Below are 27,452 nucleotides of genomic sequence, written 5' to 3'. Positions count from 1 at the left end.
CTGCGTGGCCGACTGTGTACAAACCTATGCCAGTTTCATGTAAATACTTTACACCAGTAACGGACTGACGCAATACGTCGAGTGGTCCAATATCAAAATAGTTCAAGAAACTTATCTTTAAATTCATTCCCGTTTCGGGATCAATTGGATTACTAGAATCACCCTTCATGTTGGCAACCCACTGAAAAGACATAAAAACCATGAAAACAACAGCAAAATTATAATTTATTTTTATGTCAACAAGTTTTCATGAAAAAATAAAAACGACTACAGCTTAAAAGTGCATATGACACGGAAAAATAAAACATGTTAATAATCAAACTAAGAGATGTTCATAACTTTAGAACATTTTTGGCAAAAAAAGTAGCTTGATACGACGACTGGTTTCTGAGATACAGCTGATCAAAGTCGCACTTTTGCCGCTGCGAACGAAATCGTGCGAAAGCGAGATATTGTTGCGTGACGTCATAGAAGGCGCTTCGGTCGTGCGCGAGTGCTGGCAGCAACCCTTATGCGTAGGAATGGAAAATATTGTAAAACCGGTTTAAGCATAATATTGCATTAAACAGGGGACAAAAAGGAAACAAGTGAAATAAACGGATTTTGATGTTAATTTAAGCTGAAGACAGATGGCCGCTGTTCGACCTATTATGTCCTATTTAGTTGTGTAATAATAAAACAGTTACTGGGACAGGGTGTTCTTGTTGTTACAGCATTTATGATCGCTAACGTGATACATGAACTTTTGAAAACACGACAGAGACAATCCGTTAGTTTAGCATTGTCGTTTTGTCCACTCACAGTTATGTCGTTTCTGCTATACCCTGTGGTCTTCCGCTAATTAGAGACAAATAAGCCTTTGATTCGTGACGTCACAATGACAAATTTTTGTGTGATGCAAAACCCTGTCCTGACCTTCACGGTAACGTAATCTGTGGATTCTCCCATGTTTGAAACTATTCGATATCTGCAGAAAAAGGCGCCTTCTCCTATCTAAACAATGCATTTTTTCGACGCGAGTGCCTTATGTGATGTCATTTTCTCCTTAGCGCACAAGGTTTACGATTTTTGGTCGCCGTTACTTTTCGTGCAGTTTTATACATTTTTTAGTTGACGTAGAACCGTGAAACTTTGGATATATGTTTGTTGTAGATGTACCTTTAGTTTTACGCAAAGTTGTCATGGCCGTGTCATATGCACTTTAATATACAATACAGAAATTAACGATATGTAGAAATACTTGAGAAACATCTCCGCTGCAGAGTTCCATGATAAAGCAGCTGAATTGTTTTTCCTACCAACAAAAAGACACAAGCACTAATATTTTTCATTTAGGGGATTCACTGTTTAGTATCCAACCCCACTGTATTGGAAAAACACTACAAGTAAAATTCACTTTAAGTCGTCAATTTTAATATATAGTTACCACAAACGAACGCTCCTATGCTACTTTCTTTTAAGTGATTTTAGAATTTTTGTTTATTTTTTTATATTGATATTTCCTTCAGCTCTGCGGTGGCGAAATTAAACGTTGTTAATGACGTGTTGTAACATGTTTATGTTATTTTGGATCATCAAAGTTGCACAAGGATAAACAATATAAGGTAAAGCTGTCAAAGTGATGCTTAATATACAATACACAAATTAACGGTATACAAAAGTACTTGAGAAGCATATCCGCTGCAGAGATCCAGAAAGGAGTAATTGTATTCATTTCCCTAACAACAAAAATACACTGACATTCACTGATTTTTTCTCAGTTAAAATAAGTTTCTAAATGCACCTGAAAGTAATCGTAAAATCTGATCACATTTTCGCAGTCGATTTTGTCAAGAATCTCCCTTTCATTTTCCCTCTCTCCGTAATATCCCGGGCCGACAAATTTTGCAGCAAAAATGTGATTATCTTCTTTTCTCCGACATCTGAAACAATCAAAAATTTTACGAAAAATCTATCCTGTAAATATAAGCGATACATTTAAATATTGCACCATATCACTGTGTTTTTTCCATGTAGTATTAAATACTGATGATAAATATATCCGACAATTTTTTAAGCAACATTTGCAACTTACATGCGGACTTGTACGCCATCGTTTTCGGCTATTACACCACCTTTGTCAAAACTATACTTCGACATGCTGCAACTTTCGTTGGTTTGTCCCATTGTATGAATTAAGCAAAACACCTTCAAAAGCAAGTAATATTTATGCAGATATACGAAGAATAAAACAACATTACCAAATGTTGTCTTGCTACAAGGTAAGGTTTGATTCTTTTAGTTCATGTTCAAATGAGGGTAACGGCTATTGTAAAAGGTCGGTGTTTAAACCAATGAGCTTTTCGACAATATCCTAATTTACCTCTGAGTCTTAACCAACAATAAATATATTGAACCAAACACACCTAACCGTAGGCAAGTATGCACAACTACGTTCAAGAATATTCATAATCCTCAAATGTGAAAAGGCTTCTAAGGCCGTTAAAAATATTCCTCGCTGACATTTTTTGATTCCCGGGTCCTAATGTCGTGGCGAGAACCTTTTTTTGGAGATGACATGAAATTACAAGTCGCAATTCTTGAGTTTGAAGGGAAACAATGGAGTTCATTCCCACATATTTTTATCTAGAGTGGTAATGGCCCCTGGCTCACCGCAATTATTACACACTTTCTTTCGTGGGGCCTGACAAATCCACACAATAAATATTGGCTATATCCACAAATCTTTTCATCTCCGGTTATAAAGCTGTTTTTTTCTACAGGTTTTTGGTAGATTGGTTAACAAAGCGGTCAAAGGAACTTCGTCATAAGCACGCCTACTGAGGCAGTTTTTACGTTTTAGTCGAGCGTGAATTTTGATAATGTTTGCAGCACCTGGCAACACGCTTATGTTCTGGGCGCTGGCTGTTCAGTAGTGGTTTTAATGACCTCCGCGAACCGGTTGTTAGCAAGCGTGTATCGTAGGGCTGTGTATCACTTCTTTCAGTAGAAGTCCCAAATAACCACGTGTATAATGAATCCTGATGTATCGGTCCAGGGTCCTTGCGGATGTTAAAAAAAATAATCCCACCGCTGGCACTGTTGCAACATGTTGGCGTTTCTGCCAACAACTTTTTGACAATATTTCCAGTCACCTCTTGACCAGAACCAATAAAACATTTAGTAAACGAAACGCTGAAAAAGCAACTTTTTGATTGAACTGCTGTTTGTGATTAAAATGAACACTGAAGTTTAACACCACAATGTGTAGCTGGGTGTGTGTGTGATGAAAAAGGCATGCTGAAAATACGGCACGAGTTGAGAAAAGCATTGTAGTTGATCATGTGTAACGCAATTAAACAAACTAATTGCTTTTTCTTGGAGCTAACGGCAGACCGGTAACGTATTTACTGGAGTAAAATAGCGCCATGTACTGGAGAAAACGGTGTTACCGGTCTGTCTTTAGCCCACATGTTTTGCAAATGCTGGGAGAGGAACTTGTTTGTGGTTTGTTAAAGTTGTAATGAAGGAACAAAAAATCAATTACATGTAATGCATTGTTAAAGCTGTTGCTTTTGCTCCTGGTCTAACAACTGTTGATTCTGCTTCTGCCTTTCAGAAGGTTTGTTTTTGTGTTTCACATTTCTGGAACATTATCTGCTTTACTTTCAAGTATTTTTTGTTATATATTCATGTTGGTTTTTATTGATGAATTGTAACCTTGCCTTATTGAAAACCGATTAAGATCAATAGGTTTATTTGAGGTTATAATAGTATTTATGATTGTACACTAGACTAGATCAAGGTAACATTATATTTTCTATTTATTGATGTCCTATTGCTTGGAGTTTTCTTTGCCTATAATGTTTGTTGAGTTTGTGATTACATTTCTTTTTTGCAGTTTTCACAATGAAGGAATCAAGAACTGTGACAGAAATCCGCTGTCTTAACACAGATGATGGAGAACTTGGTTCAGGTTTGGTTGGCACTGTGTTGCTAGGTGACATTCAAAATTTTGGAAAAGTTGCACTTAAATGCTTTGGGGTTCAAGGTGGGAAAAAAGAAAGGATAAACATTAAAAACAGGTTTGTAATGCTTGTGTGGCATAAAGTGACAGAGCCAAAGAAAAAATAAAATTTATTTGATGCGGCATTTATTTGGGCAACTTTTAAAGGAAATTTGGTTTATTTTTCAGATGAATTGGTGTTAACTGTGATTTTATGTGTTTTGGCAAAAAGTTGACGTTCAAAATAATTTTTGTAGAATTTCTGATGAAATTAAAATGCTTGATAATGCCAACCATGACAACATTGTACGTTTGTATGGATGGACGGATTGGCCAAATACCATGGCCCTTGTAATGGAATACATGGCAGGTGGTAACCTTGGTACCCTGCTTCTTAATTCTCATGTTGAGCTTAAGCCAGGGTTGCAACTTCGGATGAGTTTTGATATTTCCAAAGCTCTGGCTTTCATCCACAATATCCCAGGGAAAAAAGGATGACTCATGGTGATATTAAGCCAGAAAATGTCTTTATCACCGCACATTTAATCTGCAAAGTTGGTGATTTTGGAAGTGCCAAGTTGTCAACAATCACTTGTGTCAGTACAACAACACCAATGAGTTCCAGCAGAAAGCATACGGAGTACACAAAAGCCTTTGCATCTCCAAAATTACTTTCCAACCCGTTGGCAACCATCAATAAAGAAGATGATGTTTTCAGTTTTGCCATGGTTGTGTATTTTATACTCTTCCAAAAATACCCAATGGGTTCCACACCACTTGATGTTTACATTGATGCAATCGTGGGTGGCCAACGCCCTTCAATAAGTGTTTCTGAGATAAAAGAAGATACAACACCTGAGGAAAATGAAATGGTTGATCTATTATCAGCAGTAATACAGGGATGTTGGCAACACAATCCTACAACGCGGGCCAATATGTCCTCTGTCAGGTACACACATAATTTTTTGTCAGACTTTTTTTCTAAAAGACAATTTGATTTTAGATAAAACCATTTTGCCATTTTCTGTCAAATTAGTAAGTGTGTGTGGAATATTTTGAAAAGAAGTGTTTTGTATTTGTTTATATTAAATATGTATATGTTCGAAGTATGTTTTTACCAATTACCTTTCAAGAAAATGTTTTTTAAACAGTGAAAAATATTTTATAGAAAAAAGCTTGATTAACTTTTCAAGCCCAAAATTATTCCTGAAGTACGCATGCACGCATTTCTTTAGTAAAAAGCTTGGGGAACTTTCCATGTTGCAAGATATTTCTGCGATCACATTGCAAGTATCTCAAATTCAGAAGAAAATGCAATTTTCCACACCAACATTTACAGAACACAATACTTCCCCTCTACATGAGTTTGACCCTGTAAGGAAATGTTTTACTAAGTTCAGTCTTGTCTCTTATTCAAATATAAAAGCGTACGTCATTTGGAATGCAGTGTTTTGTTGCCAGGTGAAGAATGTATTTGGGCACTTCATTAAATTACTCGAACGCATGATGATCAACCGACACATAATTTTTACTGTGTTTTAGTTCCTGTACAACAGAATGTTGACCGACCTCCATCTAATTATGGAAACGAAGACTTGTGCTTTTCAGGTACACAAGTGTTTGACAATTCTGCAAACCATAGCTCTTGCTTACTGCGTAAATACATCGTAATTTTGCATGTCATTGTTGCTTTCAGAGCCTTCAACTCAACAGAAATCCACATTTCCAACTTCTCCGCCTTCTGCCCAAAGTAAGAATATCAAGGCAATGCATGAAATTTAAACAATGTTTGAAATATCGGCCTGTCGGGCTTTCGATGACTACAGCGGCCCGGCATAAACTTTAAACGGCGGATATAACTTGCACGAAAATTATGCTCTTATCCTGGCATAATTTTTGCGCGATAATAACCGCCGTTACTTGGTCTCGTGTAAGCAATGCCACTGACTAAGTCAGTGTTTCCCAACCGGTGGTACGCGACGGCATTCCAGATGGTGCGGATCAGTTCGAATTCAAAAATTCTGATCTCAAAATGTTTATTACTTCATCACCTAGGTTACTCTGTAACACACAACTAGGTGGTACGCGTCGAAATTGTTTTACCTCCAAGTGGTACGCAACCACAAAAAGGTTCGGTATCAAAGGACTAGTTTATGAAACTGACCCGAACCCTAACTAGAGAGTGAAATAACAACATTGAATTGTAATATACAGAACAACGGTGCTGGTGTAACCACAAGTTACATGCAGTATATTACGTTTATTGCTTTCCCTAAAACAGTCACGAACACAAAAACCAACAACTTTCACGCACAAAATATTTATTCTGTGTTAATCCCCAGCCTCGTCCAACTTGTCGTCTTCAAAACCCAACATTCTTAATTTCGATCAGATGTTCGAACAAGGAGAAGGTACGATTTTATGTTGATTCGTGTATTTGTCAGGACTAACTACAAAAACTTGGCTTTACACCAAACAGATTTACAGATTTTGGAAATAATTGAAACTTCGTTTCTCAAATATTTAGTGAATTTCAAGTTGATTTTTATGATTTTGTGAATCAGAAATCTTAACGTTTCCCCTCAGCAAAGAACATGTTTTCAAGGTCGGGAGTTAATACAAACCTACAAACAAATCCTGGAGGCGCATCAGTACAATCACGCTAGAGAAACAGCTGGAAAAGTGTTAGAATTCATCATCTCCAACTTGAATGCGAAAGCTACCTTGTTAAAGGGCGCCGCGAATCGACGAAGGAACGAGAAAAAGTTTTTGGAAGCAATTCTGTTCTTCGAGGTCGCCCAACTGGCTTATGTTCATCCGAACAATCACCAGAACACGGTGATGGGGATGGAAATATACGTGAAGGAGATGAGCAAAATGTGTCAGGAAAATTCAGGCGATTTCCTGATATCCCCCCTTCGGTGAGTTTTGTGGTAATCCCTGTTGTCATGACAACTTCCCAACGAATCGAAAATTTATGGACTTGGTCGTGTTGTGTTGTCCCTTTTTTCCTAATACTTTAGCTGTATAAGCAATAAACGGTAGTTATAAATTGAAGTGCCTTAATCATGTACATATTTCACGTACTATTGCAAGTTGGGGTCGCCAGGAAAACTTGATTTTGATGCAGTTTTGCTGCATGGATTTTTTTGCAAATCCTTTCATTTACGACTGCCTGTTTTTTGTCCAGCGAGATATATACTGATTACGTCATTCCACGTATGGTCGAACTTGTCCAAGAAAGAGAAAAGTTACCAGCCTTACAAAAAGACGACAAAGCCCAGTGGTGGGCGTGGATATCTCAAGCTGAACAGCTGGTTGGAAAAACCGAAACAAGTGGAAGATAAGGTTCACAGGCATCGCAGCCAAGCTGGATCAGCCACTTTTCCCGACAAGTCGGAGCGAGATCTGAAAAATCAAGTTCCCGGTGAGGTTTGAACACACGACCCTGGGCTAACCAGGTCCAACGCTCTACCAACTGAGCTACAGGAGCTCAGTGGCTTCACGGGGTATATTGTGGCCAAGGTACATTGGTGCGCAAACGCACAACTTGTCAGACGACCTTCACAGGCGTAGAGGATCTCCACCACCGTAATCAGACAACGCAGAAGTAATGCCATGCTTACGCATAGCAAGGCGGGATCGCCCCACTGCGCAGGCCCTTTATATTTGGCGATCACTGCACTAATATTTTGATCATAAGGTTGTTGAAGATATCTTGAAAACGCCATAGAAATCGTAAAGTCAGCTCATGGCAAGAAAGATCCTTACTACAAGGATTTGGTGGAAATGCTTCAAAATCACTGCAAGCAAAACTGATTTTATTTTGTATTGTTGTTGTTGTCGTTGTTATTTGTCAGTGAAAAGGCTTTAAAGTATTGACCTCTATGAATTTTTGAGAAACCTTTTAATATAGAACATAAAATCGAGCAAACGTTTTCTTTTAATGCAATTGACGCGTTTTTGTACGGTCCCCTCTTTCAATTTAAATTTTGATGACGTCGCAATCAAAGCTTCAATCAAGCTGTCGAACTTCTCGGTGCCGCAATCTACTTTAGACGTGCCAAAGTACGCTCCGTGTCTGCACAAGTCCAACTGTGCTTTTTTGTTTTAAAATCGATTTTTCAGCATATTTTATGTCTTATTGTAAGTTTCCTATCTCACGTTTATTATCGCAAAGCGATTTAACAGTTTCACGCTCCAAGCAATATTTCTAATGCATTTTTAACAAATTGAGGTTCTTCAAATTCAGTGTGTTGAAGTTCAAATTTAAGTATTCGTTGGTCTTCAATTTAAACGTCAAATAAAATATTTTTATTACTAAACGCAACACAATATTCTCAACTGACTGATGATGTCGTCGCCCTTACGTTTGTGCCTTGGAATGACGTCACTGGTGTAAACAACATTGTTATATTTTTCTTAAACTTTTGCTTATTAAAGTGTCGTTAAGTTTTGTCACAACCTACGAATAAACAACTTTCTCGGTCGATAACGGAGAAAGTATTGACTTCTGATACTTATTATATTTTAACAAAACTAGGAACCGGACAGATGCCATCGAAACTTGATCAACGACAGTTGGTGCTCATCCAATATATCCGTATTAACTTGCTTGAACTCATCCGAAATTATAGGCAAAACCGCTTTTCGGGATGGTTATATTTACGACAGCAGTCACTACGATGACACTATTGTTACGGAAGTATACAATTTTATTCATCTTTTCGATCACTGCCAATCACCATTCTGATAAATTTATTTTCGGACTATGATCATCCAAGAATATAACCATGCTGACGTCACGGGTTTCTTTGAAATATTTCTCTCAAGGGTCGTGGTGTTGTACATATTTTACGGGAGATTGTATTTCTTGTGCCCGAAAATAAATATAGAACTGCAACCATGCAACAATGGCCTGTGTGTTGTGGCCAGATTGTTTTCAATTCGGTTTGGGTTGATACTCGCAAGTATAATGGGCGTCGCCATACCTTATTCACGAAACTAATATGAATTCTTTATTCTGAGGGCTATGGAAGCCATGTTTTTCCTTCAAACAACCATGTTGTATTTCACATACCGTAAGAATATTATTATTTAGGCCCGCCATTGCGCCACGTAAGGTCGAGCACCCCAAATTGTCAGTGTCAGGTTTAGAATCAGTGTAATGACGGTGTTGTATTCGTAACACCTGAGTCACTGACACGTACGTGACTTCCAAAAATACCAAAACGGGGATTTGGGGTAGCAAAAAGTACAGCACAGCAGCCGATCAAGACATATTTCATAAAACACAGCGAAAATAAATGATTGCTTGAAAGTAAGCAATTCGAAACGCTGCATTGGGTCTTTAAGTTTAAACAAGCCGGCAATTAAGCGAACTGTCGCTATCTATAAGATCATGTGCAAGCGATACGAAACAAACGACATTCTATACCATTAACGGTATACGCGGAACAGACAGAGAACACAATAATAGTGCACTAGGCGATCCTTATCTACATAAATCTTAGATTACTATGTAAAATATTAAAAAGGATGAATTCAAAAAAGGAACCACGACTAAACCGGACCAAATTACAGTACTAGAATGTGCGGTAATGCGCTACAACAATGAGACGGTTGCATTTTATGCATGGGTGTAATAAAGATTTGTATACATTGCTTGAATGTATAGCCTAAATAAGAAATAACATTCTGCAACAACCACTATTCGAAATGGTCATATTTTGGTTTTTAAAATGTCTTTTTGTCTGGTCACAAAAAAACCCAAAAGCACAGTTTTTCAGGTAATGTCTTGCTGGTAAGAATAACATTTTTCAGCCAAATTTAAATACGCTTGAATGTAAAACAAACAAATCACAGGCAATTTCCTACCAAACACAGCACAATTTAACCGCGTATTCTCGAAGTTAAACTTTTTGTTTATTAACTGATACATTCCGAACAATTAACGTCCAACGTATTGTTGACGGGGAAATGCCACATAAAACGATTCGCCGCACTGATGGACAGGGCTTGCGAGCTGTCGGTGGTCTATACAGAATGTTTTTTTTTTGAAACAGAATGTGGTAGAAGGCACAACTCCGTAACTTATTACAATATGGGTCTTTTCGATGAGGTCCTTGCGCAGTTACGCGAACGTTTAAATTGACCAGGGCGTTTAAATCGCTTCTTGTATATTTTTCGCGGTATAACATTAGACATTGACAATGTAGATATTAATTTTTGTAAAATTTTCTACATTGTGTAAAATTCATTGTTTTGCAAACGTACTTCTACAGAATGTTGATAAATGTGAATAATACATAGCAACTGCATATCATAGCAACCGAAACGTCGATTTGATAATTTTTGGCCCGAAGAGCTGTAGATAACAATATCGGTGACCACTAAAAGACGCTAAGATGATCACATGGTGGCAGAAAAAAATATAGTCTGTTCCCCGATTAATTGACAGAGACAAGCAAAAACCGCGCCATGATGTATAGTGTTCTTGAAAATTCTGTTTAAGAAACAAAATTCAATCTGTTTCAAAAACAAAATTTATTTTTAGTGTATATTTCACACATTATAAGTTTACGCAGAGAAAAGCAAAACAAAAACAATCATGCATCATGCAATATTTGCAAAATTCGCCTGGTTGTCTGTGAGAAATATACACTAAAAAAGAGCATCTATTTACTTAGTAGTTGAAGACAGTGCACATACACTCGCAAGCAAAATCTATACAATGCAATAAAAAATGGGTAAATTTAAATTAGTGAAACGTATTCAAAACAAATATTGAATAAATTCAAGCAACCCTGGGGTCAGGGACAACTAAGTGAAGTGTGTGACGTCACCAAAGTTTTGTTAAAACTTTTTTCAAGATCTGTAACGAACAACATTCTGCCCCAGGCGTCAGTGAAGATTATTACGTCATTTAGTCTGACTCGCCCCTGCAAACATGTTTGCTGCATTCGGGCAACTTTGAAACGCAAACTCGAACAATGTCATGTGGCAATCTGCGCTTCCATCGGAATTTTATCTTTGATGATAATTTTTTTATTTTTTACCTAGCTTTTTATATTTTTTGTGGTGCAATCTATCAAATTCGAGTAAATATAGTTGTAAGCCACAAGCGAAACGTTGCACCTTGTTCCATCATCTGCGGTGAATGCACATTTATGGACAATCTTCAAACATGAGTTAATTTGTGAAGTTTGGTCCCGAAATAAATGTGATTACATGCTTACGATGAACAAACTCTCCATTGTTAATTATCTGCTTTGTATATGTCTATATATAACCACCTGAAAGTCGTTGATATTAAACATTACTGGGCCTTGCACGCATGTTCAAGTCTCCTTACCGTGTTTACTGCATACTTGTGATTGCAGTGTTATGATGAAGTCATGCAGTGCCTGGTACTTGATTAATCTCTAGTTGTTTGGTGTGGGTCGAAATTAGAAGCTGAAGTAGGTGCTTGGCGGTGCGTGTCGCGATTACTAAAATTATCTTCTGCCGCAAAAACCTGCATTTGAAAATTACAAACGCGTCTTTAAAAAACGCTCGGCGTCGTATTTTGCAAAGATTGAACGCAAGTCAGGCGAAGAATTTTGGAATTACATTTAAAACCCCAATTTATAAAGTCGTAAAGGTTGAACCCAGAACAATAATAGTTGAATGAGTTTGATATTCCGAATGGGTCGGATAATTCCATGCATTTCAAGTGAGAACAACAACGCGCCTGTGGAAGAAAAGTGTTGCAACGTTTGTGACCTCACAAGCAAAAACCGTTTTGAGTTACTTTTTCTAATAACTGTACATTTATACTAAACAAAAAAACAAACCGCAAGAAAAAATACATTCTTTCTTAAAAAACGTGTATATTTGTTGTTTTTCAACGGGAGATCGAACAGTTAAGAAATAAATGTTTAACAGATCGGAACGTGGCCGCACCATTGAATTAAGCAACATTGAGTTAAGTGTGGACGTAGTTAAAAAAACTTCGATCAGAGCGAAATATTAAAACGATCAGAACCGAAAAGTTCAACATTTTGCCCCAGGCTTTAATGCAGATCCTTACGTCATATTGTCTGACACGCGCGGGCAAATCCGGCCTTGCTGCATTCGGGCAATTTTCACACATAAATCCCAATGCGAAACATTAGTGCCGTTCTTCAATAGCCAAAGAATCGTTTTTGCCTAAGCGGTTTGGCTTTTCGACATTTACTGTCAATCATTATCATGTTGCGCGACTATTTGGAGTAAAATTACTCTTGCAAGTAAAATCTTTACGCATCACCACTGCTACAATGTCTGCTCATATCATAAAAAGTTTGAAACATTAAATATTCTGGTCATAGAGGCGCATTGAAATTACCGCATTTTTATTCACATATTTATGAAGTCATTCAGTACCTGGTACAAGATTAATCTCAGGTTGTTTGGTGGGAGACTAAATTAGTATATAAAGTAGGTGCTTGGTACTGCGTGTCGCGATTGCTAAAAGTAGAAACAACTTGACATCATGTGGTTGGGAAGTTACCTGCTACGTGTTTAGTGGTACTGCAGTTTTTGTATAAAGCCGGGGTCTTGCAGCAGTTTGTCCGCATTCATTTGACCATTTATTTGAAAGTAGTTATCGAGGGGCAGCTAAAGCAAAGTGTTAAAAATTAGTGCAAGGTCTAAGTAACTAGGTTAGAAATTACTTGGGTCGTATTACTTTGAAGAAATTGTCGAATAACAGTGGTAGCTGACAATGTGATCTTAATTAGCAACTTCTTAGGTTGGGCGTTTATCTATAACGTAAGTCGTAACTGTTTAACGTCACAACGTTGCATTTCTCGATAACATGAAGCGTATGCGTTTAATGTACAACAGGTTACCTTTAGAGATAATGCAAGTTCACAATTGTTTGGCCAAACACAAACCAACGACGTAAGCGGAATGATGTGGTAACAATAGTGTAATGTTTATGTCATGTTTATAGTTCGATTGGGAGCGTAATCGCTTTTTAGATTTGTGGAAAAATTAAAGATGCTGGTGTATACCGTTGTCATAGCAACTAAGCGTGGGAGTGGCGCACCTAGTGGCATTACTTGCAAGTTAATTGTTGCGAAGTATTATAGTTGGCTCACATTGTTAGTAACTTCATGAGTGGGATTTATTGCAACAAGTTAAATCAGTAACTATCATCAATCATTTTATGTCATATTGTTTTTTAATTAGAATAATTTCTTTGTCGTTCTAGAATTTGACGATAATAGGAAAAACTTTGAAATGGGAATTATTTCGCTCTTTTGTTTGTGCCTAGTTGTTACAGGTATTTTTTTATTACTTTAAGTCGTTATGTGTTATTACAAGACATATTACACGTTATACTTGTGTAGGCGGAGGATCGTCATCATCTTGCCGACCATCAGCTTATAGTGGAAACCTAACTGCTTTTGCCATCTCCACCTCCTGCACAAATTATGGAAGAGTTTTATCAACTGGAAACGGTGGCGTTGCTGCAATACATTTCTACTTCAGAACACTCGGCAACAACATTTGTTCGGTGAAAATACTCGCTCTGTTGTTCTACTAAACCAACCTTAATTTTAAGTGATAGAAGGTCTTACGTGAACCAAACTTATCACTACAAGTTAATAAATATTTCCTTTCGCTACCGAAAGAAACAAAAATAATAATAATGACGATAAATTCTAATGTTATTTTCACGGATCGTAAACACCACTGTAACATTTGTGGTTGCTTTTAATTTGACACTTTTTTAAAATATATAAAAGAGAAGGTGGTTTTATTATGTTCTGATATTGATGTTAAAACGACCTTAAAGCGAACCTTAGACACAACTCATTCATGCGGAACAGCTTACGTAATAACCTTTTGGTACAAAATATAAAGTATTCTCTTCTGTTAAATCTTATTTTGCTCTGCAACTTGTTAATCTCCAACGATATGTAAACAACTACATCAAGACGTGCCAATCTATTAATAGTCAACTGACAACCGAACGTAAACCGAAAAATTCAATTCCACGCATGTAAAATATTGAGATATAAAATAGAATTTGTTTGGGATGCGAATACTGGATCATGTGGAACAGGGAATTCTCCGTTTTTCGTACTAACACAAGGTATGCTACGTTATACTTTTACTGTAGGTTTACGAAGGAAGCAACACAAACGGTGCCTTGTTGGGAACGTTTACTGGTGATGGAAGTACAACAGGAATTGTGAAATCAGAAACCGATTCCATGTATTTGAGTTGTCCCACGTTGCGAGGCATTTCTTCAAGTTCACCACCCCACTTTTCATTCATGAAAGGTAATAAACTAAAACCAAACAATGCAAGAAACATGCAGGAAAATTATTTTGACCATCATTAGTTAATTAAAGTGAAGACGTAACGGCATTCATTATTTATCAAATTTTTAACTTAGTTTGTAAGACTCGTTTTTTAAATCACTCGAAGACATTCATTTTTTGGTTTTGATTCAAAAATTACGCAACCATTGGGAGTTAATATTTTTGCAGCCCTGAGGTTTGAATAAGTTTTATGCGCAAATAATTTTAAAGTTAGTGATAAAAGAAATGTCATTGATGAAAGTTTGACCAAAACTTAAACTCTCGGTAGACTCGTCGTAAGGCTTCGATGGATTCAGATAATGCCATGATTTCCATAACTCTAACATGCTTAAACATACACTGGATACATAAACTTTCGGAAGCAAACAAATATTTAATTTCGAAACCAAATTGGTCGAAAAACTTCTGCAAAACAAATATCAACAAAAAACACAAAATGTGGTGAAATTAAAATTATTTGGTTTAATTGGAGTCAAATTTAAACTGCATTGATGCCACTTTCACCTAAAGTCCGGGCTAGATACGAAAAATATAGAGCTGTGGCTTTCCAGGCGTCCTCCGCCCTTTGCGCTGAAATATAGGAACTCTTCGGTCTAAACGTATATAGTGGATGCCTACACATATGCGCGAGCTCACAACGAGCCCGACTAGCTTCACATATGTGCAGGTGACCATCACCGTATATCAGTAGTACGTATCACAAACATATATTTATTTGTCGACACCGGGATTCGAACCGGGGATATTCTGCCATCGCACCACGATCAGATTTAAAAATTATGTTTATGATATCATTTTTAACCTAGTTGACACCAAGTGTTTTTCTAATAAGTCATCAATTTCTTGTCCAGTATATTTAAGGCTGCAACGTTTTTGTTTCTGTAGAATATTAAGGAATCGGATACTGTAGAAACGTTTAATACAACATGCAATTAAAGTTAAAATACAGTATTTTCATCAAAATTGGAGATTGAATTTAAACTGAAGTTAACCCAAAGTTTGACCAAAGCAATCGATACGGCTGCTCGTCGGTTAGCTGCTGCGTGCCGTTAATTACTTGTCGTTTTTGTGGGGTCGCGCAAACTAAATAGTTGGGATTAATCCACTTTTACCCATGAATACCTAGTTTGGTACCCAGGGCGTGTCTGCAACTGCATAATCACCACAAAGTCTCTCCGCCCGGCTATTTACCTCACAAGTAACTGATGTTGCACTGATAAGACCTAGCAAGTCGAAACTGTGGCTTTTTCTGCAGCTGTTGTATAAACAAAAGGTCTTGCACAGATGATCTTCTATTGAATAAACACATCACAGTATATGCACTTTTTCATCAATATGGGACTGTTCAGTTGTAATTTGGGGAAACAATTTCAAATTTGAATCCATAGTCGTGTTGGGCTCGAATACACTGCACTTGTCCGATTCGAAAATCTGTTTAACTTAATTTATATAAACTTATCCTAGCATGTGAATCATGGAATGTTGTTTAGTCAGCGAAAATTCTTGTGATTCGGAGTTGAACGTGGACAACCTTCCAACAACTCTTGTTCTCCCAACTTCGAGCAGTGGGAACTTGTTACAAAACCTAGCTTGTAATTATTCTGTAACAAGTCCAGTGAGATGTAATTTCACAATAAGTGCTACCGATGTTCATTCTCGTTTCCGTAATACTGGGGGCAGCCCAGAAGGACTGTACGTAAGTTACGAAGTTTTGCCTGTGTGTCTTTTTAAAGTTAAACAAAATAAATTCTATTTATTATTCAGTTAAATGTTGTTGAATAGATTTTATCCGATGATCCTTCACATCCTGGGGTAATTATTGGCAGGGATCAAACAATAAAACTTCAAGCCAGAAGAATTAATATTCAAATATTCGTTATTTACCCTGACACTCCTCATCCTTCAATTAACATCAACTCAGGTTTGTGTTAAATCATTGTGAAGCAGACTTAATGAAGTGAATTGAACAAGTTGAGCAACCGATCATACAGAGAAACTTACACACAAACCGATTAAATATTTCATCAATGCGGACACTGTGTTGAGTGAAATACTCAGTGCGTGGATGACATTGTGATTAGCCAGCGCAATTTTGAAACCAAGTAATTTTCATGGACGTTTGCGATCTTTTGCATCGCTTTGCCTCCGACATCATGCGCTTCTTGTGTTTGCAAGCTCTTGCTTTGCTTTTCGATGCAAAGTTAACTCTGTGAAGGAAAGCTGCTTTAATTTTTTAAATTTCGAGTAATTAATGTAAACATAACATTCAGATAGAATTACTAAGAATATTAATTAAGTGAATCAAGTGAGAAGAAATCATGAAGAAAGCAAATAATGTTTTCTAACCCAGAAATGATTTTGCTCTCAATTTAACACAATTTGAATCGTGAAAGGTGAAACTAGAAAATTATTTTATTTTTAGATTGCAAGATGTATGATGAAATGGAATGCAACACCAATTCTATCAAGTTAAAGTAAGATTCAAAAAAATCAAATTTCAATGAGGATATCGCACTGTCATTCAGATGTCGGACATCTACATTTTATTAACTGGTTAAAAATATAAACCAAATGTTAAACTTGTATAATTTTCTGTTTGTTTTAAGCTGTGAAATTAGCGACTCATTTTACAAGATCAACTTCGCCAATCTGAAGTTTATCTAAACAACTTTTATTCCAGTGTCAGTTCCCATGGGTTGAAAAGATTGGAAGCAAAACGAGAAGATATTTTGTATATTTCAAATCATACAATGACAAGTCTAGATTATCTGCCTAGAAACTGTAAAGCTGCAGCGACAAATCCTATTTTCCAATTTGAACTGGACGAGTGTCATTCAAGTCTGGAGGTACCTATGTTTAGCTAAGAAATATTGCCCGATGTACATCTGAATATATTGAAGGTGGTAGTAAATAATCTGTTCCATAATACAGTTAATAGTAACATGGTTATTAGGTACTAAAAGTGGGGTAGTTTAAGTGAATGCAACCTACTGACGTAATCTTAGTCAATAGATAAGTCTCGTGTTAGATTTGACTTTTCTTATCTACACTCGCTTTGCACGTTAACGACGCCAACTTTGTTAAGAGTTTTGAACCAAGATATGAAGCGATCATGACATAAATGACGTCAATCACGCCATAAAATGTTGAAATGATAAGTTGTTTAATTGTGAGTAACCGCATAATGGTTTGCGATTTTCTGGAAAGTTTCTCTGAATTACTTTCATAGAAAATTAAATTCAACTCAAGTTTTGTAAGGGAAGAGTTCACAATTATCCTCTACTGAGATAAACCATGTCATGAACCTCCAAAAAAACATTTAACAAATTGCACTTTCGACCAACTGAACAAAGAATTGTCTTTGTGATTATTTATTTAAATAAAATATACTCAATATATTTTCAAAGAAATCCCAAAGCAACGTAAGCTTCATGTACCAAGTTCGCAATTACAAGTTTACCACTCAAGTTGTGAGACGGACATCTTACAATCCAATCTGGGAAATATCGTGCGTTATTCCAGGAATGTTAAACAGAGATATCAAAACTGCTTCCGGAGCAATATCAACTCAACTGTATGTATTGAAATAGGTTTATTTTCTTTGATGAAATTGATGCCCTTTATCGAAACTTAACAGGAAAGAGAGTTTTCTGACTTCACATCGTAGTGTCGGGAATATTACGATCAGATTTGAGTTGTTTAGTGACGAGAAAATGAAAAATTCACTCAGATCAAATTCAATCGTCCAAGTTCCAAACTTCGTTTACGCTAAGGTTGATTTGGCAACAAGTGAACAGATCAATATTGTGGTAATCTCTAAACCTAAGCGTATTAATATTCAGCAATAATTTAAAATATAAATGTGTCAGTATGCTGTGCTAGGGCTCCGGTGTACGTGGGCAAGTTGAATAAATGTGGCCTGAAAACAGACGTATACAGCGTTAGCATAGGATAGAAACACTGGATTAAATGAATAAATTTAATGATGAATATCTCGAAGTCAAATTTGGGAGTAAATAAACTTTAGTTACGATGACTTTGCTGATCACTAGACTTATTTAATCCAAAACCTAAAACCTATGTCATCAAGTTATTTAAGTGAACTGGATTTTTAGCTTGCCCTAAAGGCGCTTGCTTTGTTTGCGAAATTATTAATCCGGCACTGACAATAAATTGTTTATTTATGATGTATGTTTTCTATTAGACATTTTTTTTAAATGATGAATGCGAGGATTCCTTGTTAAGCCATTGTTTAATTAAAACTCTATTTGTCAGTTAAAATCATGCTGGGTCAGCAACTTGGATTCTGATGAAGGAGGTTTGAAATACGAACTCATCACCGAAAGGTAAAAAGTCGACAAAACGAAACCTTGTTAATACATTCCTGTCAATTTTGTTCAAGCGAAATTGATTTGAAAACATCAGCATTAAACTTTATATATTTTTAATCCTACAATCTATTGCTCATTTAAATTCTTTGTTTGTTCTAAAATTATTTCAGGCCACCAAATTAACACTGGTCTATATAACTTTATTTCTTTCCTGCTTAAAAATGTTTGAAGACATCTGAAATTAATACCGATTTGTTTGTGTTAAAATATAAAAAGTTTACATGTAAAATCATATAATCGCAGTTGCATAGTCGTCCACGAGATGGAGTCAGAAGATTCAATTGTAATTTTGAGAAACTACCAAACTTCTTTCGGTATCTTTAAATTTCGCTCATTCGTGTGGAACAACGTGTCTGTGAACGAACAATCACTGTACGCTCACTGTTACGTGCGGTTATGCGATAACACCGATGATGACGATTGCCAACAACCGGTGAGGTTTTATATACGCAGTAACATACTGGCTGCTTTACGCAAAGACAAAACTGATTATGGGATACCTTTTGGGACTAGTTATAGTGAAAATACATTGCAGTTCAAGATAATTCTTAGTCATATGTGTTTCACAGGATTGCTCACAAAGACGTGAACGGCGATCAGTTGATTCGGATATAGAAAAGATTTTAACCGTTGGACCATTCTACGTTTCAGCTCCGGATTTGTGTGGAAAGGTGAGGAAGCACAAGTTTAGCTGCCTCGGTATATTGTGATACAAAATATGAACGAAATCACATTGCGCAACGAAAGTAAGCCAGGTTTACAGCATGCCGGTTAATGGTACAAGGAGCTATGTGCAAACAGGGTAATCTGTTTTAAAACAAAATTTTGCAGGCTATTTTGCGATGACGTAATAGATTGACACGTAATCACCGCTAATTTTAAAAATTAATGTCAAATTTATAATGCAAACGTAGTCTGCCAGTCTTGCAATATCGAATAACACAAAAACATGATAAACTTATCTGTTTTTAATTCAATTCCGCAATCATTCGCACACCAAATATAGATTTTTTCAAGTGGTCACTTCTTCGGAAATGAATGTTTTTCGTTAATATGGTAACTACAAGATTTCTGTATATTGTATAGGATAATGGTGGATGTTCAGATTTCTGTAACGATGATCTTGGAGATCTTGTTCAGTGTTTCTGTTTTAAAGGCCGGCATCTTGGGAAGGACGAAAAAACTTGCATTGGTGAGAACAAAGCTTAGTTATTATAATTTATTATGCCTCGTTCTTCATTTAGAAATTTTTGAAAAATTTAGAAATATTTTAAGTCTAGTTATAATCATTCATGTTCCGTTAACCAAGCAACTTTTGACACTGGTGAACATTTACTAACGTTTTAGTGATATGTGCATGTTGATATTCAGCATATTTACATAATTTTTACTTACTTTAGTATATGTTTGTATGCAGAGGTGGAAGGAGCGTTGCAAATTGAAGGTTTACAGGATATGAATGGTGTTTACATATCAGTTGGATTTGTCGTTCTTCTGCTTGTTGTTGTGTTGGGGATGATTGCTTGGTTCATAAGAGGAAGATGTAACGAGAGAACTGATCGTAGATCGTTGCAATCAAAGACATACATGTACATCCCTGCCAAATAACTGATCGTTTGCTGCCAAGTTGTATTTGTATTAAACACGTGCATGAATACTTGACTAACTGAGTTTGTGGAACACTTTGTAAATACAAGCCATCATATGTATGTAGAGTTTTGATTTTTGTATTCAAACAGAATGAGGAAATCTGAGATAGTGACACACATGAGATCTGTACTTCATTATTCATGTTGAGATGTAATTTTGTCAATGGATCTGTCGTATTTCAAGATGATTAAGTCTCAAACAACCTTAATTAAAGTTTGCATGCTTCTGTGTACCCAATTAAGAACAATGGTAATGAAACGGAAATCTTTGCAAATCAAAGAACAAAAGAAAATGATGACTTGCTCGTGATCATCCAAAAATGGTTTGTTCTTATGCTGACATCAGAGCAGTTACAATTTATGCAATGATTTTTATTATTTACCTGTGGTCAAAAAAAGATTACCACTTGCATTGAGTGAAACAAAAAAAAAACACCAGCATGGGTTAAATGCAACCGAAAGCCCTTTTTCAGAAATATCTGTACAGTCAAGTCCTAAAGCGCATGCTCTGAATTATTCTTGCAGACGGTTGCTCCTACAGAAGATAACAGCCCTGAAATTTGAAAAATATCGCGCTGAAAATTGTTTCTGTGGTATGTTAAACTTTAAGTGTCTTTTCTCACATAAACTTTGCTTGTCACCTGTGACGACAACGTTTTTGGGCGTTCAGCTCCTTCTTGATACAAATCGTAAAACAGCAGATGTCGGAAGTCAGGTCCTTTATGGAACAACATATCTGTGTCCCGTTCATATGAGAACCAAATTCGAAAATCCAAAAAAGTGGATGGCATTAGATTTTATCGAATAAGGATTTGAATTTTTTTTTTAATAACTGGCTTACAGCTAACACTTCGACAAGCTACAACTGTGTCATGCGTTCGACCCGACGTCAATGGCAGGCTTTAAAACCACAAACTACACCAAACCAACTGCTCAGGATAACTTGTCCGCAGCAAGTACATCGAAATCCACATTCCCTCGTAAAGAGTCAGTGGACATGGCACTGCGCCTGCGCAAACTTATTTGGGCCACGATTTTCCCCAACTTCCTACGACTGTCGCCTAAACAACTACATCTGCAGATTAAGGCAGCGATTGTTTACAGAAGAGGACAAACTATTGTACAGCAACTGTGCAACTACAAACACATAGCTCATCAAATAGAGCATTTAGGGAGTGGCCAATCAGCCCCGTATGGTCATTTTGCGCTATGTGTCCATCATGGTAAATATGAGTCGACCGTTCTGTGCACACCGTCGGTACAATCAAATTGCGCCAGCGATTAACATATAGTGACTACGGCATTGACGTGGCGCCATGCAAAGAATGCGGGCCTCAGAATGCGGGGCTCAAAATGTTGGGCAGACCAAAATCCATTTTTCCACCCGCTAACACGCACAGATCGACGTGGAACAAGTTTCAATGCCTATTAAACAATGACGCCACAGCACTAGGCAACCATTTCAGGAAAAATCACATTTACATTTTCCGTCAAAAACCCTCGCCACAACGTTGTTATAGTGTGACTTTCGTGCAGAAACCTTGGATATATGTGAGGACCTGTGGCTGCACAGGACACGGGCGCAGATCAACGAGCAGAGCATAGTTAAGGCCCGTTAACACACGAACACAGTTTGGCACGGCACAGCACAGTCTGGCACACACGGTGTTTACACTACTGGAATAATCGAGCACGACAAGTGCAAGTGACAAGTTACGTTGATATTTTTTTAAGGATGTCACCTTGCATTTCTCTGCCTCGCCAGCGATATTTTAAGTACAAATTGAAGTTGTTTCTATTGGCCGTAGATATTTATGAACAAAGGGCATGTACTGTTTTACATAGTTACGACATGTCCTGTTTTACATAATTTTTTACGACGCAAGGTAACACTACAGTTTATTGAACCAAAAACCACAGATTATGAAAACAAACATGGTATAATTGAACCAGGACAATGGTTTTCCACAGCAGCAGCCCGCTGAGACGCCATTCCACATACCGCTTTGTAATGCAGCTACGGCACCATTTCATACGCTCAAAACAATCGCTCACATGTCAAACGCGGTCACATCACACAACCACAACTAAAACAATATATGTCCTCTACTTTTAGGCAGTCGCGCTGCACTTTCACATCAATGTGTGCCGAAATGTGCCCAACTGTGCCCGAATTTATGATCATCGAGCAAAAGCGAGCACATCCTAGCACAGACCGGCACATCCCATCCCAGCACAGCTCAGCACGCGCGCACAATAAAACAAACACGGAATCGTCTGTAGTCTAAAAGGGCCTTTACACCTGCTTGCAAATAAAATGTGTTTGGTTCTGTACTGATATATTTGCAATGTGCCCTGTGATTGTTTTTGCTTGCTTTTGTTTGTGGCGTGTTATTTCCACATAATTGTGTGGTGCTATCTACGCACAAGATACTTTTTGTTTGTTTTTCTTCTAATCATTTCGTTGCTTTTCCTTGGCGTGTCGTGGTGTGGTGTAAGTGCATATTTCGCCTTTGCCATAGAGTTTTGCTTCGGATTTATTTACTTTTTTTTATATTTTTTCATTGGCAGTCAGATTTTACTTAATTACACATCTAAAATATTTATTCCCGTTCGGAAGTTCGCGTGATGCTGATCGTCGACCAATGTTGTATCTCCCTGGTTTCAAACAATGGTGGTTGGATAATGCTCCTGCATAAATGGTATTGGTGATTTATGTCAAAGGTTTACAAAGAACGTCCTTATTTAACCTTACAATTTACTGAAATTCGGTATGTGAAAGTAAACGCTAAACTAAAAAGCATAATCAACGATCTTATAATTACTAAGCTGAAATATTGCTATGTCATCATCAATTCAATGCACCTAATCGTGTTGCAGTCAGCTAATGTCTTACGCGCATTTGTTTGACCAAAATTGTTTTATAATTTGCTATTTCTTTTTTCGTTCACACATTGAAGCCGTTTCAAATTCTTGCCCCTTGTTGTTATCAGTGTAGTTTACACTTGTGGAAAGAGATTACATTCAAGTTGATTTCCATTTACCTGTTTTATATTAAACTTTGCCGGATCAAGAACCGCTGCATATCGAAGTGCTATATTTGCGTCATCTTACACAACCACATTAAACGACAAAGCAACTACTTCCAGGAATGTGTGTTTTATTCACATCCGCTTGAACATATTTCCAAATAATATCTACAATTTTATTCTTGCTAAGTGCCAATTGTAGGACCAGGACAGTCAAGGTTAATTTTAATCCTTTTCACACAAGCAGTTTACGTGACAACCGATAGAAACATAATCGAATAACCAAGCACCAGACTGCAAACATCCCAGACGAGAGGAAACAATTTACGCTATAACATAAGACTAGCACTTTATTAACAGTCCACATGGGAAACAGGGTTTACTTAACACTCACGTGCAAATTGAACAACTCCGGAATTTTCTTTGTGTTGGTGATGTGGTAATTTAACCTTTTTGCACTAATTTCAACTTCCTCTTAACCGAGTCCGTGACCTATTTTAACGTGGTCATCATGTAGGATCATCAAAGTTTTGATAAAAGTACATTAGAAACTTGAATCTTACAAACGACTGCAACTAAATGTACAATAAACACACATATGTACAGGCAACAATTTGACAATTCTCAAAGCTCGCGTATATGAAATACTACATCCTATTAAAATGCCTAAAATTCAACTTCTACACAAGTCAACCGGAAACAAGTACAAGTCAATAGGTATAAGTCTACCTTTGTGCAACAATTTCCAAATGTTAAATAACTATGCGTAATATTTTTTTCTGTTAGGCAGTTTACTGTCTTCACGGAAGAACTCGTAGCAGTGAATGAGCAAGTGCGGAAAGTTGGCCAGAAATCGCCCCAAAAACTTGTTTCCGTTTTCCCGTCCTGGTGTTAAACCGAAGTAACTCATTTCCTCTTTTGGCAGCTGAGCGGCATGGGTCGCCTGACATTGTAAATTAACATTAGGACATGTGACAATTCACATAAAAACATTAAGCTTCAATCATTATGTGTTGGTATTGTCCAAAATATTTACTACGTAACACGTCGTCAGGTACGTTGTGGTGTGTAATGGACAAGGGGAAACTTATTTTTTGTAATTGTTCATCGGCGTTGTTGTTTTTTGTGCAAACACAATTGCATTTCATTTCATTTGCTCTCTGTTAAATAGATTTTATGTTGATAAAAACATATTACCTTGTTTCTCAACTCTCGAATAATGTGTTGAATTCCATTGCAATTGTTACGATTAAACCTTGGGGTGGCGCCAGTTAAGTTAAACTTTCTGTACTTTTCTTCGCCACTATATTGTGAATCAGACAAATAAGCTTCATTGAACATGTTGAACTTTTCTATGTCAATGTAGTCGTCAATTTCCAAAACACGTCTTATATCCTGCCAGAAAGAAAAACACATGGGTTTAGCCAGTAGTTTTCATTCTTCAGATCCCCTTTTGATGACGTCAGAATGGTCGCGAACCCTTTGCGTTATTTTTTTTAATTTTGCTCGTGCTGAAATTTCACGTCACGATGCGCTCTTGTTTGCGTCCTCTGTTAAAAACCATTGGGTTAAGCAACCAAAGTATTTCCACAAAAAAAAGTATTTTTTACCAGATTTAAATTTTACTTATTAAGTGAATCTGTTACACCTTATAAGGAATGCTTCAAACGAATGCATACAAAGACAGAACTGACCTCAAAAAATTCCACTTTTCGTTTGTCTTCCCAAAATCTTGGATGAATTTCCACAGTATGAATGTTTGGCCGACATGTAGGATCATCGGCAACCATTCTTTTCAGCAGGTCGCGGGTAGTTACTTTTTGTTCCATTGTCAGCAATGCAGAGTGTTCCAAACCATGGAATTCTGGCGCTTTTCTGCTTTGAAAATTGATTGGTTGTTTTGTTTCCCTTTGAAACATGGATCCTCCAATAGTAAGAACGTAGTAAATGTATTCACCGAGAGAAAATATATCATGGCTCCTTATCTGAAAAACAATGTGATCCTGTTGATGTGTTCTTTGCAAAATATGTTCTACTTACCATTAATCTGGAATTCTGTCTACTGAAACCAAAGTCAGTAACTTTTACTACAACTTTTTTTTTCAGGGTTGATTTTGCCGTGAACTGAACATAAAACAAGCAAATAAGCTGAGAAATCGTCTGCGTGGCCGACTGTGTACAAACCTATGCCAGTTTCATGTTAATACTTTACACCAGTAATGGACTGACGCAGTATGTCGAGTGGTCCAACATCAAAATATTCCAAGAAACTTTTCTTTAAATTCATTCCCGTTTCGGGATCAATTGGATCACTAGAATTACCCTTCATGTTGGCAACCCACTGAAAAGACATAAAAACCATGAAAACAGCAGCAAAATTATAATTTATTTTTATGTCAACAAGTTTTCATGAAAAAATAAAAACGACTACAGCTTAATATGCAATACAGAAATTAACAATATGTAGAAATACTTGAGAAACTTCTCCGCTGCAGAGTTCCATAATAAAGCAGCTGAATTGTTTTTCCTACCAACAAAAAGACACAAGCACTAATATTTTTCAATTTAGAGGATCCACTGTATTTATTCGTGGCAAATTTTAGTGTCCAAACCCATTATATTGGAAAAACACTACAAGTAAAAGTCACTTTAAGTCGACAATTTTAATATAGTTACCACAAACGAACGCTCGTATGCTACGTTCTATTAACTGATTTTAGAATTTTTGTTTATTTTTTTATATTGATATTTTCTTCACCTCTGCGGTGGCCAAATTAAACGTTGTTAATGACGTATTGTAACATGTTTATGTTATTTTTGGATCATCAAAGTTGCACAAGGATAAATTGGTAAAGTGATGCTAAGGTAAAGCTGTTCAAGTGATGCTTAATATGCAATACACAAATTAACGGTATACAAAAGTACTTGAGAAGCATCTCCGCTGCAGAGATCCAGAAAGGAGTAATTGTATTCATTTCCCTAACAACAAAAATACACTGACATTCACTGATTTTTTCTCAGTTAAAATAAGTTTCTAAATGCATCTGAAAGTAATCGTAAAATCTGATCACATTTTCGCAGTCGATTTTGTCAAGAATCTCCCTTTCATTTTCCCTCTCTCCGTAATATCCTGGGCCGACAATTTTTGCAGCAAAAATGTGATTATCTTCTTTTCTCCGACATCTGAAACAATCAAAAATTTTACGAAAAATCTATCCTGTAAATATAAGCGATACATTTAAATATTGCACCATATTACTGTGTTTTTCCGTGTAGTATTAAATACTGATGATAAATATATCCGACAATTTTTTAAGCAACATTTGCAACTTACATGCGGACTTGTACGCCATCGTTTTCGGCTATTACACCACCTTTGTCAAAACTATACTTCGACATGCTGCAACTTTCGTTGGTTTGTCCCATTGTATGAATTAAGCAAAACACCTTCAAAAGCAAGTAATATTTATGCAGATATACGAAGAATAAAACAACATTACCAAATGTTGTCTTGCTACAAGGTAAGGTTTGATTCTTTTAGTTCATGTTCAAATGAGGGTAACGGCTATTGTAAAAGGTCGGTGTTCAAACCAATGAGCTTTTCGACAATATCCTAATTTACCTCTGAGTCTTAACCAACAATAAATATATTGAACCAAACACACCTAACCGTAGGCAAGTATGCGCAACTACGTTCAAGAATATTCATAATCCTCAAATGTGAAAAGGCTTCTAAGGCCGTTAAAAATATTCCTCGCTGACATTTTTTGATTCCCGGGTCCTAATGTCGTGGCGACAACCTTTTTTGGAGATGACATGAAATTACAGGTCGCAATTCTTGAGTTTGAAGGGAAACAATGGAGTTCATTCCCACATATTTTTATCATGGGCCTTCTATAGTGGTAATGGCCCCTGGCTCACCGCAATTATTACACACTTTCTTTCGTGGGGCCTGCCAAATCCACACAATAAATATTGGCTATATCCACAAATCTTTTCATCTCCGGTTATAAAGCTGTTTTTTTCTACAGGTTCTTGGT

The 27,452-nt window shown here is 36.8% G+C and overlaps 2 protein-coding genes across 4 annotated transcripts; one reads left to right on the top strand and one right to left on the bottom strand.

Annotated features, from left to right (window-relative positions):
- Positions 1 to 1,582: 1,582 nt before the first annotated feature.
- Positions 1,583 to 26,838, bottom strand: LOC145909689 (uncharacterized). Its single transcript, XM_082997043.1, has 9 exons — positions 26,747 to 26,838; positions 26,484 to 26,595; positions 26,338 to 26,391; positions 25,625 to 25,753; positions 25,453 to 25,536; positions 25,107 to 25,397; positions 2,075 to 2,187; positions 1,784 to 1,922; positions 1,583 to 1,718 (listed from the first exon to the last, which is right to left on the bottom strand). The coding sequence occupies exons 1-9, from the start codon at positions 26,836 to 26,838 to the stop codon at positions 1,626 to 1,628; spliced, it is 1,107 nt and encodes a 368-aa protein (XP_082853169.1). The 3' UTR covers positions 1,583 to 1,625.
- On the top strand, positions 3,430 to 6,741 carry LOC145908319 (proto-oncogene serine/threonine-protein kinase mos-like). Of its 3 annotated transcripts, none has more exons than XM_082995574.1 (8): positions 3,430 to 3,601; positions 3,881 to 4,064; positions 4,243 to 4,934; positions 5,221 to 5,359; positions 5,528 to 5,593; positions 5,682 to 5,735; positions 6,328 to 6,396; positions 6,591 to 6,741. In XM_082995574.1, exons 3-8 carry the CDS (start codon positions 4,480 to 4,482, stop codon positions 6,600 to 6,602), a joined length of 795 nt encoding a protein of 264 aa, XP_082851700.1. In that variant the 5' UTR covers positions 3,430 to 3,601; positions 3,881 to 4,064; positions 4,243 to 4,479; the 3' UTR covers positions 6,603 to 6,741. The 3 variants fall into 3 exon arrangements, with proteins under 3 accessions (XP_082851700.1, XP_082851701.1, XP_082851699.1); XM_082995575.1 differs by having other exon boundaries at positions 4,175 to 4,934; XM_082995573.1 differs by lacking the exons at positions 3,430 to 3,601; positions 3,881 to 4,064 and adding an exon at positions 4,181 to 4,216 and having other exon boundaries at positions 4,470 to 4,934.
- Positions 26,839 to 27,452: the final 614 nt, after the last annotated feature.

The sequence above is a fragment of the Ascidia mentula genome, chromosome 7 (assembly GCF_947561715.1).
Source record: "Ascidia mentula chromosome 7, kaAscMent1.1, whole genome shotgun sequence".
Lineage (NCBI taxonomy): Eukaryota > Metazoa > Chordata > Ascidiacea > Phlebobranchia > Ascidiidae > Ascidia > Ascidia mentula.
Note: the sequence above shows the minus strand (reverse complement) of the source record. Positions and strands in the feature narration are given on the sequence as shown.